At 39.8% G+C, this 17,497-nt stretch overlaps 1 protein-coding gene across 1 annotated transcript in view; it reads right to left on the bottom strand.

Annotated features, from left to right (window-relative positions):
• Positions 1-17,497, bottom strand: part of P3H2 (prolyl 3-hydroxylase 2) — a 175,507-nt gene that overhangs the window by 15,717 nt on the left and 142,293 nt on the right. Inside the window, exons 9-14 of the mRNA XM_070466245.1 lie at positions 11,315-11,442; positions 10,425-10,520; positions 9,712-9,862; positions 8,698-8,815; positions 7,318-7,393; positions 1,285-1,425 (exon numbers count right to left, since the gene is read on the bottom strand). Coding sequence (XP_070322346.1) covers positions 1,285-1,425; positions 7,318-7,393; positions 8,698-8,815; positions 9,712-9,862; positions 10,425-10,520; positions 11,315-11,442 — 710 coding nt within the window. The remainder of the gene's footprint in view (positions 1-1,284; positions 1,426-7,317; positions 7,394-8,697; positions 8,816-9,711; positions 9,863-10,424; positions 10,521-11,314; positions 11,443-17,497) is intronic.

Below are 17,497 nucleotides of genomic sequence, written 5' to 3'. Positions count from 1 at the left end.
GGCCTAAAAACTGAGTTAGGTTTGGATGGCAAAAACAGTATATAAGAAAGAGAAATTCATTTTAAACTGTTTCTGATGCAATTGGACCCAATTTAGGGATCTAAATAGGAAAACTGGTTCGCATGCCAGTTTAAAGACTAGAATTTCATAGCTTCATTAAGACTCGAGGCTGGAGGAGACTTTGAAGTCATTCGGTTTAGTCCCTGCCATGACGATTTAGGTTCAGGCTCAGCCGTCTATGCCAAGAAGTTGCTGAGGCTGTGACTGGAGTCATCCAATGACAAGTAACCCTGTGCTTCCAAAGAAGAGAATTCCACCAAATGGTGGAGTCAGTTTGAAAGTTATTCCTCATGTTGAGCCTAGATATCCTTCCAGGGGCTGTATCTGTAGGATTTAATTCATTCCTCTATAGCTTCATGTGCTGTGCGTGCTGTCATTTTAGTCATGTCCAACTCTTTGCGACCTTATGGACTGTAGCCCACCCGGCTCCTCTGTCCATGGGATTTTCCAGGCAAGACTGGAATGGGTTGTTATGCCCTCCACCAGGGTATCCTCCCAACAAAGGGATCAAACCCAGGTCTCTTATGTCTCCTGCATTGGCAGGTGGGTTCTTTACCACTAGCGTCACCTGGGAAGACTTACAAACACTATAACCTCTGCTCAGAACATCCAGAAGGGTGAGATCACAGTCTCTTATCCAGACTGTGTCCTCAGTCACTTATAAGAAAATAAAAATATTTTAATATTTAACTTAAAAGTAGTAAATAATAAATTTTCATGTCCCCTCACTGTCTTCTATAAGTGTTTCATAAATGATTCGGTGAACTTTTTAAGGGTTTGTTGAGAAAACAAATCAGTCTTCCCGGATGACCAATGGAAAATGATTGCTCTCTCCTGATGCTACAATTTGTTAATAAACTCTGGACTAATTAGGAGAGTGCTGAATATCACTGAGGTTTCTATTTCTGCAAAGATTCACTTATAAAAACCCATCTGATCAAGAACTGCATTCTTAGCCCCTTTTCCTAAATCTTACAGTGGAAGCATCAGATGTGTAATTGCTAAGTCATGGATCTGATTAAGAAAATGTGTTCTTGCTTAGAAAACAGAACCAGTATTGGAAAGCAGACAGAAAGAATTCTGTAAAAGTTTTTTCCGCCATGATCTCTAAGATTCATGAAGGGTTATGAATCAAGTCATAAGAATTTTCAGATCAATTAGTTCATGAAGCAGTTCTGTAGGGTGTCTTATTGACTCTCTGAGGGTGAGGGGTCAGAAACTCACCAATTCTCTATAAAGTGGGTCCAAGGTAAACCACAGAGCCACGGCACACCTCTGGCCCTTGGTGACTGCCTTCACCCCATGTGGGTTCTCTCCTCCAGACGAGAAGCTGATCATGCGCCCACACTTTGGTTTTATCGAGGCCTGAGAAGGAAAGTGAAAACATGACTCTCACTTTCTATACTGTGAACATTTCTACAATCCCCCTTCTCTATCCTTCTGCTGAATTACTTGAGTTAAATTTTAAATCAAAGAACAATGAATCCTGGGGCTGAAGAAGACATAGATCATTTCTAATTTCCTCATCTATAAGACAAAGATAAGGTCAAAATAATACCTAATTCAGGAAATAAAGTTATCAGGTAAATGGTCATCACAGTCCATGGCACATGGTAACTGCTCAGTACATGCTGTGTTGGTAGCTGGCAAACCCCTTGACAGCAAAGGCTCTCTCTTTTAATTCATTTCTCTAATTTTAATACTAGCACAGCCTGAGTAAATACACATTTAATATTTGTGGAATGACAAAAACAAATTGAGGGGAAATCTGGAGTGCTAGTAATTATAATTGATCGAGGTAGTGGTGTGTATGCTTAGTTGTGTTCGACTCTGCGACCCCATGGACTGTAGCCCACCAGGCTCCTCTCTCCATAGAATTTTCCATGTAAGAATATTGAAACGGGTTGCCAGTCTTCCTCCAGGGGATCTTCTGGACCCAGGGATCGAACCTGCATCTCCTGCGTCTCCTGCATTGGCAGGCAGATTCTTTACCACTGTGCTAGATGGGAAGCCCAGGTAGTGATTCATCCTTTCTAATTCCTTAATGGTGTATTTATGTTTGTGGACTTTTCAAAATACAAAAGTTTTAAAAATTCAAGTCTAATCTTAGTGGCTATTTTAATTCCTGTTACAATATTCCTGCCCTGTAGTCCTCAGCCAATACTTTTATATCCCTAGTGATGAGAACACATCACTCCTTTGGGTGACCCATTCCATAGCCTCCAGGGCTCTGAAATGATTGGCACAGTCCTTCCAAGCTTGTGCATGGCTCAGGTGGAGTTGATTAGGGAGAACAAGGTATAAGGGAAAGAGGTACTGCTTAGATCAAGCAAGCAGGCTCCCTAAACTAAATAAGCTGAAGCAATGGGATTTTAGGGGTCTTGCTTCCATGTTTAAAGTGTCTGATCTAAGCAGAGTTCATTTTTCTTTCTTGAGAAACATAGAAACCAGACTTATTCCATAGTACAGCTTAGAAATAAAAGCAGGAAAGTGGTACCAATTATTGGACTATTTGATAAGATGGACCGGTTCTAATTAGCTATTTTCTGAATTGACTTGAGTTGATAGATGCCCATTAGAAGAACCTTTGGTTCCCTTCACCATAAAATTCAATGGCTAAGTTTTCTCACAGGCAGCTTCAGGAATAATAGTTGGAAAATTTCCTGAAGTTCTTGAATGCTAACTAACTTAAGTATTCCCAGATTGTATGCCAACAAGTGGAAGGTCAAAAGTAAGTGGAGAAGTGAAAAATCCTGACACCCAGGTGTGTGTGTGTGTGTGTGTGTGTGTGTGTGTGTGTGTGTGTGTGTGTGTGTGAAACAGAAGAGCAGAAAAAAACAGTCACTTTTCTGGTTATTCCTCTGTTCTCAATAATTGACGAGTGATTTGTCTTTGCTAGAGAGAGTCGCTTTTCTTAAGCAGCTTTATCAAAGTCAAAGTAACTTTCTGATGTAAATTTAGAGAGTTTCCTAGTTACTGGTGCCTTTAGTATCAATCTGATTTTGTGTTTCTGGAGGAGGAATAGCAAAATCACTGATACTTGAAGCAAATGAGGCAGGGCAGGAAAGCCTTCCTATATACATGACTATAGGATCTACTTTTAAGTTTTCTGAGATGCTCACTCCCTGGTGCTGGTCAGGACTCACTTATCCACATGTGGTTGCTATTGCTTCTATGTGATTATGGAGTCTTGGCATCAGCATCTTACAATACTAAAGAGAGGGCACGGGGACAACTTAATGCTTTGTCTCTGATGGAAGAACTGAAAGTATGTTTACACATGAAGGACTCTCGGAAAGCTTAGAAGAAGAAGCTATCAATTGCTTGAAGCTATTGGTATTGGTTATAGGCACGTGGGGTCACAAAGGACTAAACCTCATCAAATGGAGAGCATCACCTCTCATAATTCAGGTATGTGAAGAAATAAACAAGTTCCACTGATGATGCTGCTTCTATGAGAAAATGTGTTCTGAAGTTTAGCTAAATGATTGTAAACACACTTTTGGAACACAGCCCCACTGAGTTTAGTTTTTCATGAAACAAATGGAACTCATTAGATTTTATCTTTTTCAAACTTGCACAGAGAAACTACAATTCCTAAATAACTGTGTTTCACAAATATACTGCTGTTGAAAATAATCCATGTTTCTTCCAAGTATGATAAAAGAAAGTTCCTTTTGCTTTATATCTAACTGATGATTAAAGTCAGAGAAGGCTCTGTGCTGTACTTGTCTTGAATAAATGTAAATCTTGTCACCGCTCAGTAATTATACAACTTCTAGATTTTTCTTTTAATCTTTTTTTGGCTGCACCACACAGCTTGCAGGGTCTTACTTACTTGTACGTGCATGCTGCTAAGTCACTTCAGTTGGGTCTGACTATTTGCAACCTTATGGACTGTAGCCTGCCAGGCTCCTCAGTTCATGTGATTCTCCAGGCATCAATACTGGAGTGGGTTGTCATGCCCTCCTCCAAGGGATTTTCCCTACCCAGGGGTCAAACCCATGTCTCTTACATCTCCTGAATTGGCAGGCAGGTTCTTTACCACTCAGTTCAGTTCACTTGCTCAGTCGTGTTCAATTCTTTGCGACCCCATGGACTGCAGCACGCCAGGCTTCCCTGTCCATCACCAACTCCTGGAGCTTGCTCAAACTCATGTCCATCGAGTCGGTGATGCCATCCAACCATCTCATCCTCTGTCGTCCCCTTATCCTCCTGCCTTCAATCTTTCCCAGCACTGGGGGCTTTTCCAATGAGTTGGCTCTTCACATCAGGTGGCCAAAGTATTGGAGCTTAGGCTTCAGCATCAGTCTGTCCAGTGAATATCCAGGACTGATTTTCTTTAGGAATGACTGGCTTGATCTCCTTGCTGTCTAAGGAAATCTCAAGAGTCTTCTCCAACACTACAGTTCGAAGGCATCACTTCTTCAGTGCTCAGCTTTCTTTACTGTCCTACTCTCACATTCATACATAACTACTGGAAAAATCATAGCTTTTACTAGATGGACCTTTGTTGGCAGAGTAATGTCTCTGCTTTTTAATATGCTGTCTAGGTTGGTCATAGCTTTTCTTTCAAGGAGCAAGTGTCTTTTAATTTCATGGCTGCAGTCACCATCTGCAGTGATTTTAAAGCCCAAGAAAATAAAAGTCTGTCACATTTCCATTGTTTCTCCATCTATTTGTCATGAAGTGATGGGACCAGATGCCATGATCTTCGTTTTTTGAATGTTGGGTTTCAAGCCAGCTTTTTCACTCTCCTCTTTCAGTTTCACCAAGAGGCTTTTTAGTTCCACTTCGCTCTCTGCCATAAGGGTGGTGTCATCTGCATATTTGAGGTTATTGATATTTCTCCCAGCAATCTTGATTCTAGCTTGTGCTTCTTCCAGCCCAGCGTTTCTCATGTTGTACTCTGCATATAAGTTAAATAAGCAGGGTGACAAAATACAGCCTTAACGTACTTCTTTCCCAATTTGGAACCAGTCCATTGTTCCATATCTGGTTCTAACTATTGTTTCCTGACCTGCATACAGATTTCTCAAGAGGCAGGTCAGGTGGTCTGGTATTCCCATTCTTTTAGAAGTTTCCACAGTTTGTCGTGATCCACACAGTCAAAGGTTTTGGAGTAGTAAATAAAGCAGAAGTAGATGTTCTTCTGGAACTCTCTTGGTTTTTCTATGTTCCAATGGATGTTAGCAAGTTGATCTCTGGTTCCTCTGCCTTTTCTAAATACAGCTTGAACATTTGGAAGTTCTTTGTTCATGTACTGTTGAAACAAGCTTCACCATTTCTCAGGGAGCTTTATCACTTCCAATGGCTTTCTCACTAGCTCCCTGGGAAGCCCCTTAGTTCCCTGACCAGGGATCAAATCCCAGTGCCAGACATGGAGTCCTAACCACTGAACTGCCAAGGAAATTGCAGATTTTTTGAAAGTAAAGAATTTAGAACAATTTTCTTCCTTGTGTAGCCAAATGTTGGGGTATTTCCCTGCTTCAGAAGGAAAACAATTTTTCCCTCCAGAATCAAAGGGGTGAGAGATAAAAAGGAAAACTACCCATTTCTCTTTGTTATTGGCACTGGTTACTCAGAATTTTAATTGGCTACAAAATGTCCCCTAAACTCCAGCATATGCATTTGTTTAAAGCAGAACTTATTTCAGCAAATATGTCTCTCAACTTGGAACTTTTTCATTAAAATATTGTTTAAATTAGTACCCTTATGTACATTTTATGTACACCTTTATCTTAAAAATATTAATATTTAAAAGGGGAGTAGTGCTTGATTTCACATCTTTAAAAATCAAAATTACAATGAACTCGCATTCATAAATTGGTGAATTCACATATGTTAGTGATTCATTAAAGTAACGATTCATACATAGTATTCCCGGCTGGTTTACTTTCAAACATTGGACATTTCCAAATATGGCCACTAGATGGAGTAGAAGCAAAGAAATCTTTCAACCACCTGTTTGATTCCTTTTCCAACTGTGTGAGATGCAAACATTTCTGAACCTGTTACCAGAGCTCAGAAATCAAATACGTTCTGCACAGAGGATTTTCAAAAGGTGATAGTCGTATATTAGGATTTAAACTGAGTGAAGATCATCATTCTTGATTTAATTTCCCAGATCATGAAACATCAAAATGCTGACATGTTAAAATTTAAATTTTTACAAAAAAAAAAAAAAAAAAGTTTGAGGCACCATGACCTTTTAAATTACAGTATATTAAACTACATGGAATATTTTTCTTAATTATATTAATATTTATGGACAATTTTAGCCAGAATTCTCATAAGTTTTTCCTTTAAATCTGATAATACATTTTTTAATATCATCTGCTTAAACCCTAGTTGTATGGCATAAATGATACTGAGAAAAGTACAAAGTATGAAGGAAAATACATAAAACTCATATAAGAGTTGTGGGAATAGCCTATATAATGCAAAATCCTTGAAGTTTGTCACATACATGTTTCAGTAATTTTAGCTTTGCATAGAGGAAAGAAATGTGTCATAATCTATTTATAATTCAATTATCTCCTCAATCAGAAATTGTTTTTTTCTACTGTGGCACATGCTGTTTGACTTAAAGACCAAAGATTCTGGCTATATGGTTTATAAGTGCTCAGTAGGCTGGTTTTCCAAAGGCATTAGTTTATTTAGGAATATGGTGGCTGATTTCAACTTTTGATTTTTAGTCTATGATGATGTGTTTAGAATCTCTCTCAAAGTGTGAACATGTAACACATATGTGTCTGTGCGAATGTGTATATATCAATTTTCAAGTATATGTTTACTTACCATCAGAATTATGTGAATATATATACAACACATATGGTAATTTGAATAATGATGGGTATGAGGACCAATGCTCGCTCTAAGCACACAGGACACCAGGGTACATGAAATCATTCTGTAGAGACAGGTGACTTATCCTAGTAGTGGGTGATTTAAGAACAGGTGTTTTTATGTCTCCATCAAATTACTTGAAAAAGAATCTGAAGACCTACATTCTGGTTCTAACACTAACTATATGATCCTTAATAAATATTCTTTAAATAAACCAGATGTAAAATGGATAAGAAGATTTTTATTGATGATTCCATTTCTAACATTTTATGATGTATAAGTTTACTGGGTCTCTGTTCACCTCTTGAATTATTCTCAAGCTCAGGAATATTTGAAATCCAGCAGCCCTTGGAAAATGACAAAATTGAGACTAATACTAGATAAATTTGCAAGAACAGACTTGCTTACAGTCACAGTCTTGGCATCCATCTCAGTGAATATGAATTCTCCTCCTTCAAAGTCATCATTCATATATAGGAGAGCACTGTAAGAAGAAAGGGAAACCATTTGTCCTCTTATATGCCTGCACAACATCACTGCAGAACCCTGGAAACTGGACATGAACTGACCAGCCAGAGTAGTAAGTTTGCTCTGAACTAGAGATGAAAATGATTGACCTTCCTAAACTTCAAGAGTTAAGATCAGATGTAGGGTCATATAAAGTGAAAGTGAAAGTCGCTCAGTCATGTCCAACTCTTTGCGACCCCACTCCATGGAATTCTCCAGGCCAGAATCCTGGAGTGGGTAGTAGCCTTTCCCTTCTCCAGGGGATCTTCCCAACCCAGCGATCCAACCCAAGTCTCCCGCATTGCAGACGGATTCTTTACCAGCTGAGCTACAAGGGAAGCCCGGGATCATATAGGAAGTATTTATTTATTCCACTTACGTTGAAATTTTAATTATATTTCAAACCTTATCTCACATTTCACTTTCCAAAATAAAACCTAATTAGGTTTAATCTTGAAGAAGGAAATGGCAACCCACTCCAGCGTTCTTGCCTGGAGAATCCCAGGGACAAGGGGAGCCTGGTGGGCTGCCGTCTACGGGGTCTCACAGAGTCGGACACGACTGAAGTGACTTAGCAGCAGCAGCAGGTTTAATCTAGCTCTTCGATGTTTCCCACAGAATCTAAAACTCTCTTTTCTTTTATACTAGTAACTCTGAAGGACGCAGTTTTTCCTTAAGCAGCTGGAGAGTTCCAAGGGGAACTTGGAACTAGCCTAGCCTTGCAGGTAGGGGGCGCTCAATAAACGCTTTTGTATAGAGCACAGTGTAGTAATGAACACATTATATATATACATGGTGACTACAACTCTTGACTCTTTCCTTTACACAGTAAAATATAATTCAATAAGAGAATACATGTTTTTCTCCTGAGTTTCCAGTTTCTTATTTACAAAACGCAGACATAGGTAAATTATGTGATGACATCCCTCTGCATGTTGAGATGCATCCCCTCTGTTCTCAGACTGAGATGCATATAACACAAGGATATATTTAACTGAAAGCCAAGTGAGGGAAAAAAAAAACCCACAAAGTTAACTTTTTGTGTGAAAACAATGGATGTTCTGTGAGATAGGATGCAACAAAATGAGCAGGGATTTTTAACATAAAAATATGACATGCTGAAGGCACTTCTGGGTTGTGGCAACTGCTTAAGAAAATTATCTGAGCGTCTCTGCTTCGAGATGAGTGGGATGACAGCAAAACAGATCAGCTTTCTAATTTCCATGGGGTTTTGATAACAGTTGGGCAAAAGTTTTATTTTGAAGCAGGTGCTGCTGGTACCTATAGTCCCGGAATGTGTAAGCAGGAGGCTCCTTCCAGCATTCATTGGCCTCCGGATCCAACAGGCAGTTGTCAGCATGGATGGGATGACTGAGGTCATTTCTTCTGTCCTGTTGACCTGCCAGAAAAGGGAACAGGGAAGCATGAAAGATGGCACGCCATAACTTCCAAAGAGCAAAGCTGACAATCTAGCTGTCTTTTCCTATGGATGATGCCTCTTGCAAATTTGAGGAGTCAGAAGCCAGGCAGAGCAGACTAAAGAACACTGGGCAAGCACAGTCAAGTGGCTCTGATCCTGTTTTGATGCGAACTCGTTGTAAAAATCTGTAGGCAAGCTGCACCTGTCTTCTTCAGCTATAAAAGCTCTCTGATATAAATATACATGCGGAAATTCCATGCATTTCATGTGCTGTGCTTGTGTGCAGCAGGAAAAGGTTGAGGATAACATGCCAATGTCGAAAAGAAAAGAGTTGATGCAGCTGAGAATTCACAAGTGGAAAGTCTACTTCTGTGACATTCTTTGCCCCTTCCTCCTTAGGAGGGTGTTGAAGAGAAGATGTGGAGAAGAAATAGAGATGCCAGTGAGTGAGGAGGTCTCTGTCTTTTTAAAGAACATTTCTTTTAATGTTTCCTTTATCTTCCAAGCACTTCCCTTCAATGCTTGTGGACATAGTGGTGACTGTAATTTCCAGGTTCTTAAACCCTTAAAAGGGAAATATAAAGCAGAAAAGTTTTTTTTTGTTTTGTTTTTTTTTTTTTTATGTGATTGAAACAACCAGAAGCAATGGATTTGGAAAGGAACACAGGCAGAGTGATGGCCTTCTAATAGTTTAGGGCCGAGCAAAGTAGAAAAAGAGAGAAGGGAAAAGTCAGAATGAGTATGCTTCTTTTGTTTTAAAAATGTAGAACTCTTCTACATCAAGTCTGACACATTCCTAGAGCTTTGCTCCACATTGTTTTCTTTCTCATTTCACAGAGAGTAAAACGGAACAAGTTCAGACTCTGAAATCTCACCCGACAGGGCTGTGCGGCAGACCATGTGCGTGTAGGAAAAATACAGGGTTGAGTTCAGCATGAAATAGGATTCTACAATCTTTCGAGCCTTCTCGCTGATGTCATAAAACAGACGGGCGCTCTTCAGGGGGACTCGGCCTTCATAACCAAACTGAAGAAAAGGAAGAATATTAGAAACCACTGGGTTGATTGGAGGGCTCGAGGAAATCAGACGCCAATTAATGAGGAAATCATTAAGCCAAGATAGGATGCTCAGCTCTCTGCTGGCTTGTGGGAATACTACTACAGACTTGTGGGTTTGGGTTAGGAAAACGAGCCCTTGAAAGAAGCCTAATCACAGAGGGGAAGTTAAAAGCTAATCACCCTCTTTTGCCTCAGAGCACTTCCCTCACTCCTTTCCAAAAACATTTCTAGCAGTACAGATGATAACTTGAGTATGTTTTCACCATTGTACCTTGAGCTCCTTGAGAACAAGAGTGTTGCATATTATTTGCCAGATGCAAACTTAGGAAATAACAGAGTTTGGTAAGTTGATAACTGAATGGATTGATAAATGACTGATTAGAAACAATGAAGGTGTCATTTCATACTTGCTCCCTTCGATGACCTGATAAGTCTAGTTTCTAAACCCTTCCCTTCCCTGAATTTGGCATTCCTAGAAGATCTTGGATTAACACTTAGGAATTTAAATCCAAAAGAGTTTAAGACTTTACTTTGAGTGCTTTCAGGACAGTTGCACCTTCGAACTTTTCATTGGGTGTATGGGGTGAAGTTTTTCCTCTGTATCCATCACCAACAAGCATGATCCCCTGGAAGCAAAATACAAGATGCTCTATTAATGATGATTAATGGATTATGGATTCATCACAACCCCCTTTCTGCCTTGACTGCCAGAAAACTAAGAACCAAAGTCAATAGTCAGAACCATCCCCATTTTATTCCAGGATTCCGGTATCAGTAATTCTTCCAATCAAAAGAGGGATCTTTACTTAACTTTCACCCCACATTTGCATTATAAAATGCCACCACCACATGCTGTAGAAATAGCTAGAATATAAATAATTAATATATTGACTGTGCTGTGGTGTGCTAAGTCATTTCATTTGTGTCTGACTCTGTGTGACCCTATGGACTGGCTCCTCTGTCCATGGGATTCTCCAGGCAAGAATACTAAAGTGGGCTGCCATGCCCTCTTCCAGGGGATCTTCCCAACCCAGGGATGAAGCCATCCTCTCTTACATCTCTTGCATTGAAATGCAGGTTCTTTACCACTAACGCCACTTGGGAAACCCAATATATTGATTAATTTCTGTCAAATATAAAGAGATTTCCCCAGTGACTTCATATGATAGCAGGACACATGCTGGATACTGAAGTCCTAGGAATTAAGCCTCTAGCTCTTCCAGACCCAACAGCCATGTCCAGATCTGGACAAAACTATAATGACCCAATCCAAAGGCTCTGAAAGTGCCTCCACAATCAATGTCCTTCTCCTACAGACAGTGGTATTTCAGGCCTGGTTCCCTGGCTTCAAGTAAGCCCAGGACCAAAGCACTTCCAGGCTGAAGCCAGGCCAGCTCAGCGTCAGGCTTCCAGTCCTCACACTGGCCACGCTGTGCAGCTCCCGGCATTGCTCCTCCGACAGGACGTTATCCAGGAGGACGCGCTGAGTCCCATTCAGCTGCTCCGAGTTGTAGACAAACGTGATGTTCTCATAGAGCAGAGGGCCACCTGCAGAGACAAACACATGGCCATCCTTGTGATCTCTGTCCCTAAGCCGGGAAGGCTGGAACACCCAGCAGCTTTCAACGTGTAGCTCAGGAGAGTCGGCTTCCTCACTGATGTTGAGGAATGCAAGGACACAACCACACAATGGGAAGCTCGAGAAGCTCCATACAGATTCAAGAAAAAGGCAGATGTCTGGCTAGCAGGTTTCTCCATGATATCATAATTAATATGTATTATATTTGTATAGGAATTTCTAGTTTTTCACTTGATTCCAGGGAAGAGTCTGCAAAACAGAGTTGGCATCTTATGGGATTTGGCTCAGAAAATCATAGAATTTTCCAGAATTCTCAGCAGTTGGCCCCTCCCTTCTCCACAGCCTCTCGGTTCCTACTTCAGCTACAACATCTCATGCAATTACTGGGTGACACAACCTCAAGATAGGTGAAGACCTTTAAAAAAGACAGCAGGACAACCAAACACTTGAGAAAAAAGAAAGAAAAGCATTTACTTGATGACATATTTGTGCTGTCAGTTTCACACGTATCTAGAGCAGTGCCTTCACCAGATAAGTCAGGGAATAAATGCACATCAGGAAAGTCACAATCAAGTCACTTGATTCCTTCTCAGTCTTCTTTCCACCACCTATTGATTCCAGATGGTCTGGCTTTTGGAATACTTATTTTTATGCACACACACACACACACACACACAGTTTATAAATCTAGCCCCACACATAGACTCTTTAAAATGTGGTGCTTTGGGGCTACATTTTATGTGGTAAAATTACAAAATCTAGATCTGACATGATCCTTTCCTTACAGAGAATAAGACTGAAGGACAAAGCCTCTGATGGTGAAGAAATCTTCCACTGTAGCAAAGTACAACCATCTTGAACAAACTGAACAGAAAAGTGGAACTTGTTTTTCTCTTTATAATATTCCTGTAGGACCTGATGTCTGTCAACAGTAGCAGCTTACCATGGAGGACACGGGGGTGGGTGGGGCTCCCACACTTGTTTCAAACAAGAAAGAGACAATTGAAATTGACGTCTACCCTCTGGCTTTAAATTAGATTAGTCAAACTAGAGAACAACACTGAATGTTACTAGTCCATTGGGGTAAAAGAGTCACTACAGCCCATGATTAATGGAATATTAAAATAATGATTCAGTGTTTCTCAGTCTTCAGTAATGTATGGTTATCTCTGCTGACAAATTATTTGCACTGCGATTTTACTTTCACATTTACAATCATAAAAATATGAGTACAGTATTTATTTTTATAGCTTCATATAACTATCATATCCAAACCAATTTACAAGATTAGATAAAAGCAGGACCATAAAATGAGCTAAATTCAAATTAACAGTGTTAATAAAATGGCTAATGTTGTTTTGCGGAAACTAAAAGGCAATGTTCCACATGAATATTCTACTGAGCAATCTGGCCCAGGTCCTTCTGAGCCAGCATTCCTCGGAGTGCTTTCGGTATGTAATGACTCACTACTACAAGTTTTCTCTGTTGAAACTACTATGGAATCTTACTGGACCATGATGAATTTGGGCCTTCATCTGGTCCTAATACATTATTCATAAGTTTGTCCTACTTCATTTCTTATTAGTCTTTGACCACTGAAGTGTTATTAACAGATGCCAATGTGACGGTAACTGAATCCATACCCACTGAGGTATGAAATCTCATGGCATCCTTGGATAGAAGTGGTTATTCAGATGACCCACTAGTTGCCCCTGTTAATTTTTCTAACTGACCAGCAAAATTTATAAATATAGAATTTCTTGGGATCCAGGAATATATCAATATACCCACAAGCTCCCAGTTTTAGTAACAATCTTTTGGATAAATAGAAAATATACATATAAACTCGATATCTCAAATTCAATATTTCTCAAAATTTATATTGCAGAGAACTTTTTAATGAAAAAAGGGTTTCTTGATCAAATATGTTTGGGAAGTAGTGGGTTAAACAAAATTTAAGAGGATATCTTAGAACTTTTAATATGTGAACAGCCATTATAAATATCCTAAGCATCAATAGAACATGCAGCAGTTATCACCCTAAAATAAGCATAATGTCCACCCTTTCTTCCTCCCCTCCTTCATCTCTTCCTCTTTTCTTCCTACCTCCCTTCCTCCTTCCCTTCCTCCCTCCCCCTCTTCCTTCCTATGGAAAAGAGACTCTAGGTTGGCCCCCAAATATCACTGCCTACTGGTACTCATAGATTTGTGTACTTCACTTCTCTTAAGTGTAGGTGGGGCCTGGAGTTTGCTTCTAACTAATAGAATATGGCAAATGTGATGGGCTATCACTTCTTTGATTGGTTACATAAAATTGCAACTCCTATCTTCTGGTTGACTTAACGTGTCTCCTTCTCAGTGTACATTCTGATGAAATAAGTGGCTGTATCGGACAGGCTCACATGGCAAGGAATTGAAGGCATCCTTCAGCCAACAGTCTGCCAGAAACTGAGAACCACAGTCCAATAGCCTTTAGGAACCAAATTCTGCTATTAAACTTGGAAGAAGATAGTTCTTCAGCTTTAGAAGAGATGTCAGTCCTGATCAACACTTGATGAAGCCATGTGACAGATCCTGAAGAATGGACCCAGCTAAGCTAACCCGAGTCCTGTCATAGACCTAGACAGCAAATGTATGCTATTATAAGCTGCTATCTTAATGCTCAGAGAAGGGCATGGCAACCCACTCCAGTATTCTTGCCTGGAGAATCCCATGGACAGAGGAGCCTGGAGGGCTACAGTCCATGGGGTTCCAAAAAGTTGGACACAACTGAAGTGACTTAGCATGCATACACATACCTGTGTGCAATTTTTTTTTTCACAGATTGGAATGGACTTCTTAACAAAAAACACAGTTCATTTGAGAAAGGTTGCACTAATCCATATAGTTAAGATTTACAGGCAGTTCCTCAAATATTCAAAAGCAAACTGCATATTCCATTTCCATTCAGAGATATAGAGAAAGATGTTCCTTCAACAAAAAAGACAAGATACTTGTCTATTCACTGGAAATAACTTTCTAGTATAAAATTCAAAGAGAAATGGAAGACAGATCAAGGGTTTAGTGGAACAGGTTGGTTTGTACTTTGCTGTTTTTCTCATTTTCTGTATTGAGAGTATATTACTTTAAATATATTTAGCTTATTTCAGAGCATGACTTCAAAAGTTACCTAATACTAAGACATTCAGAAAAATGCCTACCGTGCGCTGTATAAGTATTTTCGATGATGATGATGATTGAATTGGTAAAATCTGCCTGGTATATTGTGTTAAACTCTGAATTATATCTCTCTCTAAATAAGCACATGGCATAATGGGGTATTTTTAAAAGCAGGCTTATAGTTCAAGCTATTTTGGGGGCAGGAATATAGAGGCAGATGTAGAGAATAGATGTGTGGACTTGGTGGGGGAGGGGTGGGATGAACTGGAAGCCTGGGATTGACATATACACCCCACCATATGTAGAATAGAGAGGAAGCGGGAACTCAGTGTTTAACACATGGAGCTCAGCTCAGTGGTCTGTGATGACCTAGATGAGTGAGAGGAGGGGCGGGCAGGATGCCCAAGAGGAAGGGGGCATTTATATGTATACACACACGTATAGCTGATTCACTTCATTGCACAGCAGAAACTAACAGAACATTTTGCAGCAACTGTACACCAATAAATAAATTTTTCAAAGTCAGTTAAAAATAAAAAATAAAAGAGGGCTACTGAGATATTGCAAAATTTCCCCAACCATGCCATAAGTAACATAACAAAGATCAAGTTAAGGGACAAAGTGTAACATGGAGTCTAAAATACCTAAGTTCCAACAGGTTCAGGCAGAATCTATACTAGAAATCTGTCTTTCATGTAGCTATCATAATCACCACTAGGCACAGTTTCATATGGAGGCTTCCCACATATACATTTAACAAAAGATAATCAAAACCCTACCTACTAATCAAAAGCAAAAAAAAAATATAAAAGGAAAAATAAATCCTGCCATTCAAAAATGCACATGGTAGAAAAAATTCTACCAGCCTATGAATGACTAGTAGCACACTAGACACAGAAAAACATTAAAATAAAAATAAAAATGTAGTCCAATAAGTTGTGGTTCCTGGGATCTGATTTGATGGGTTCAGCCAACTCTTAACCACAGCCCAAGGAAAGTTAGTTGAACAACTTAATTCTTCTCTCATTCATAAAGTATGTGCCTGGCTCTGGCTCTCTCATTGCAATAAAGAAGAATCATCTAAGAAAATGCTCCTTTGTGTTCACTGCCCATGACTTATGGCAAGAAGATCTGTTTTACCATAATACAACAAGGTCATACAAGTAACAACAGGAGTGTGCTACCAAGCTCTTATATGAGCACAATCCCTCACAGTTTACAAAAGACTTCATGTTCATCCTCTCCAAAGAGTTGCTATTCTTCTGTTTCAGGTGAGGATCACAAAGCTCAGACAGAATGAGTCTCCAGTTACCCATAACTCTAGAGAACATCAGACTAAGATAAGCTTCCTGATTCCAAGGTCAAAGTTATTTCTAATATATCCCCACTGACTCAGCGATTATTATCAAGCTGGGTTTTTGGAAAACCGGTAGTTGAAAAAAGAATGGATAAATGACAGATGTTTTTAATAAGATGACATGCATATTCCATGGACTGGAGTCACTCTGGGATGCAGTAGCCCTGAGTCACTCCCATCTAAATGCCTGGGAGTCATCCAATATGAATACTACTAAATACTGTTAGATAACCAGAGTAGATGACAATATTTTTGTGGAAGATGAGAAAAGGTGAAATATATTCTACTCTGGAAGCATGCATCCTTTTGTGCTTCCCTGACACACGCTTTCAGCCAGACTGATGAAAATGTTTTCTGGTTGGGAACTTCACCGCTGTCTACCACTGTACTTAACTTAGACCTTATTTTGATCTCCAGTGATTGCACAGAAGGTTTTCGAGTAGGTTCCCAGAGAACATTCTAAGATCCTAAGATTACCTCATTCAACTGCAGAAGTGATAGAATTTGATAACCCAGTCAATCATGACCTTGCTCCATCCTGTGTAGTCTTCTGCTCTACTCTTTCCACTAGCTTTCCTAGTCAGTTTCTGGACATCAGATCCCCTGGTAGCCAGGGGAAGGGGGGAGAAAATGCTCTGAAATTTGGTGACTGTCCTAAAGTTTCCCAAACTTTTACAGCAAAGTGCCGGCTTACTGGCATGTACTTCCTGGGTGATTTCTCGCCTTAAAAAGTAGCATGAACTCTGGCTGACCATGAAGCTCCCTGGCACTTGTAAAACAGCCTGGGCTTCGTGGCCACAAACCAAGGTCCAGGTCAGATTAGATGAGCATATTATCCTGTTTACTGCCTCAAACTGACTTGGCAGCTGAGGAAGGAAAACGGCTGGGAAATGTGAGAGGTGCACAGAGCCAGATGTTTTCAAATCAGCTAGAGGAAATGTGCTGACAGCTCATTTGTTAGAGAAAGGAGGACTGTACTTCTTCTCCATGCAGGTTTTTGAAAACTTCTTATCTTGCAATGATTTAATCAATGGGGGATACATTTTGGATATCTAGACATTTCTATGTTCCATCATCAGATGAAGAGGAGAAAACGAGATTTGGATTCAAAATCCTCCTCAAGCTAATATGAGCTCTGGGGCTTTGGATGGATCAGCAAGTCTCTGTGACCCTCAGTTTTCTTGCCTGTGAAGTGGGGGACATTTGTCTCATAGGAGATGCTGCCAGTGTTAAAATGAATTGTAAATAAATTTTCTGGGGAAATTGGGAAACATATAGAGGTAATAAAAATTATAAAGGATTGCTACTGTCGTTTGTACTACACTTGCCAGTAATTTATGATAACGATAATGTTTAGCTCTATTTAAAAACTACTTATGTCTCCTCTCATTTTGAAGTTATGCAGGTAGACATCTAATATCCTGTTCTCTCCTTCTCAATGCCTTTGTGGCATTTGTTGTATCCACTTGAATGGCTTCCTCCACACTTCTGTCAATCCAATCTAAATG

Source organism: Odocoileus virginianus, chromosome 4, assembly GCF_023699985.2.
Source record: "Odocoileus virginianus isolate 20LAN1187 ecotype Illinois chromosome 4, Ovbor_1.2, whole genome shotgun sequence".
In the NCBI taxonomy this organism is placed as follows: Eukaryota; Metazoa; Chordata; class Mammalia; order Artiodactyla; family Cervidae; genus Odocoileus; species Odocoileus virginianus.
Note: the sequence above shows the minus strand (reverse complement) of the source record. Positions and strands in the feature narration are given on the sequence as shown.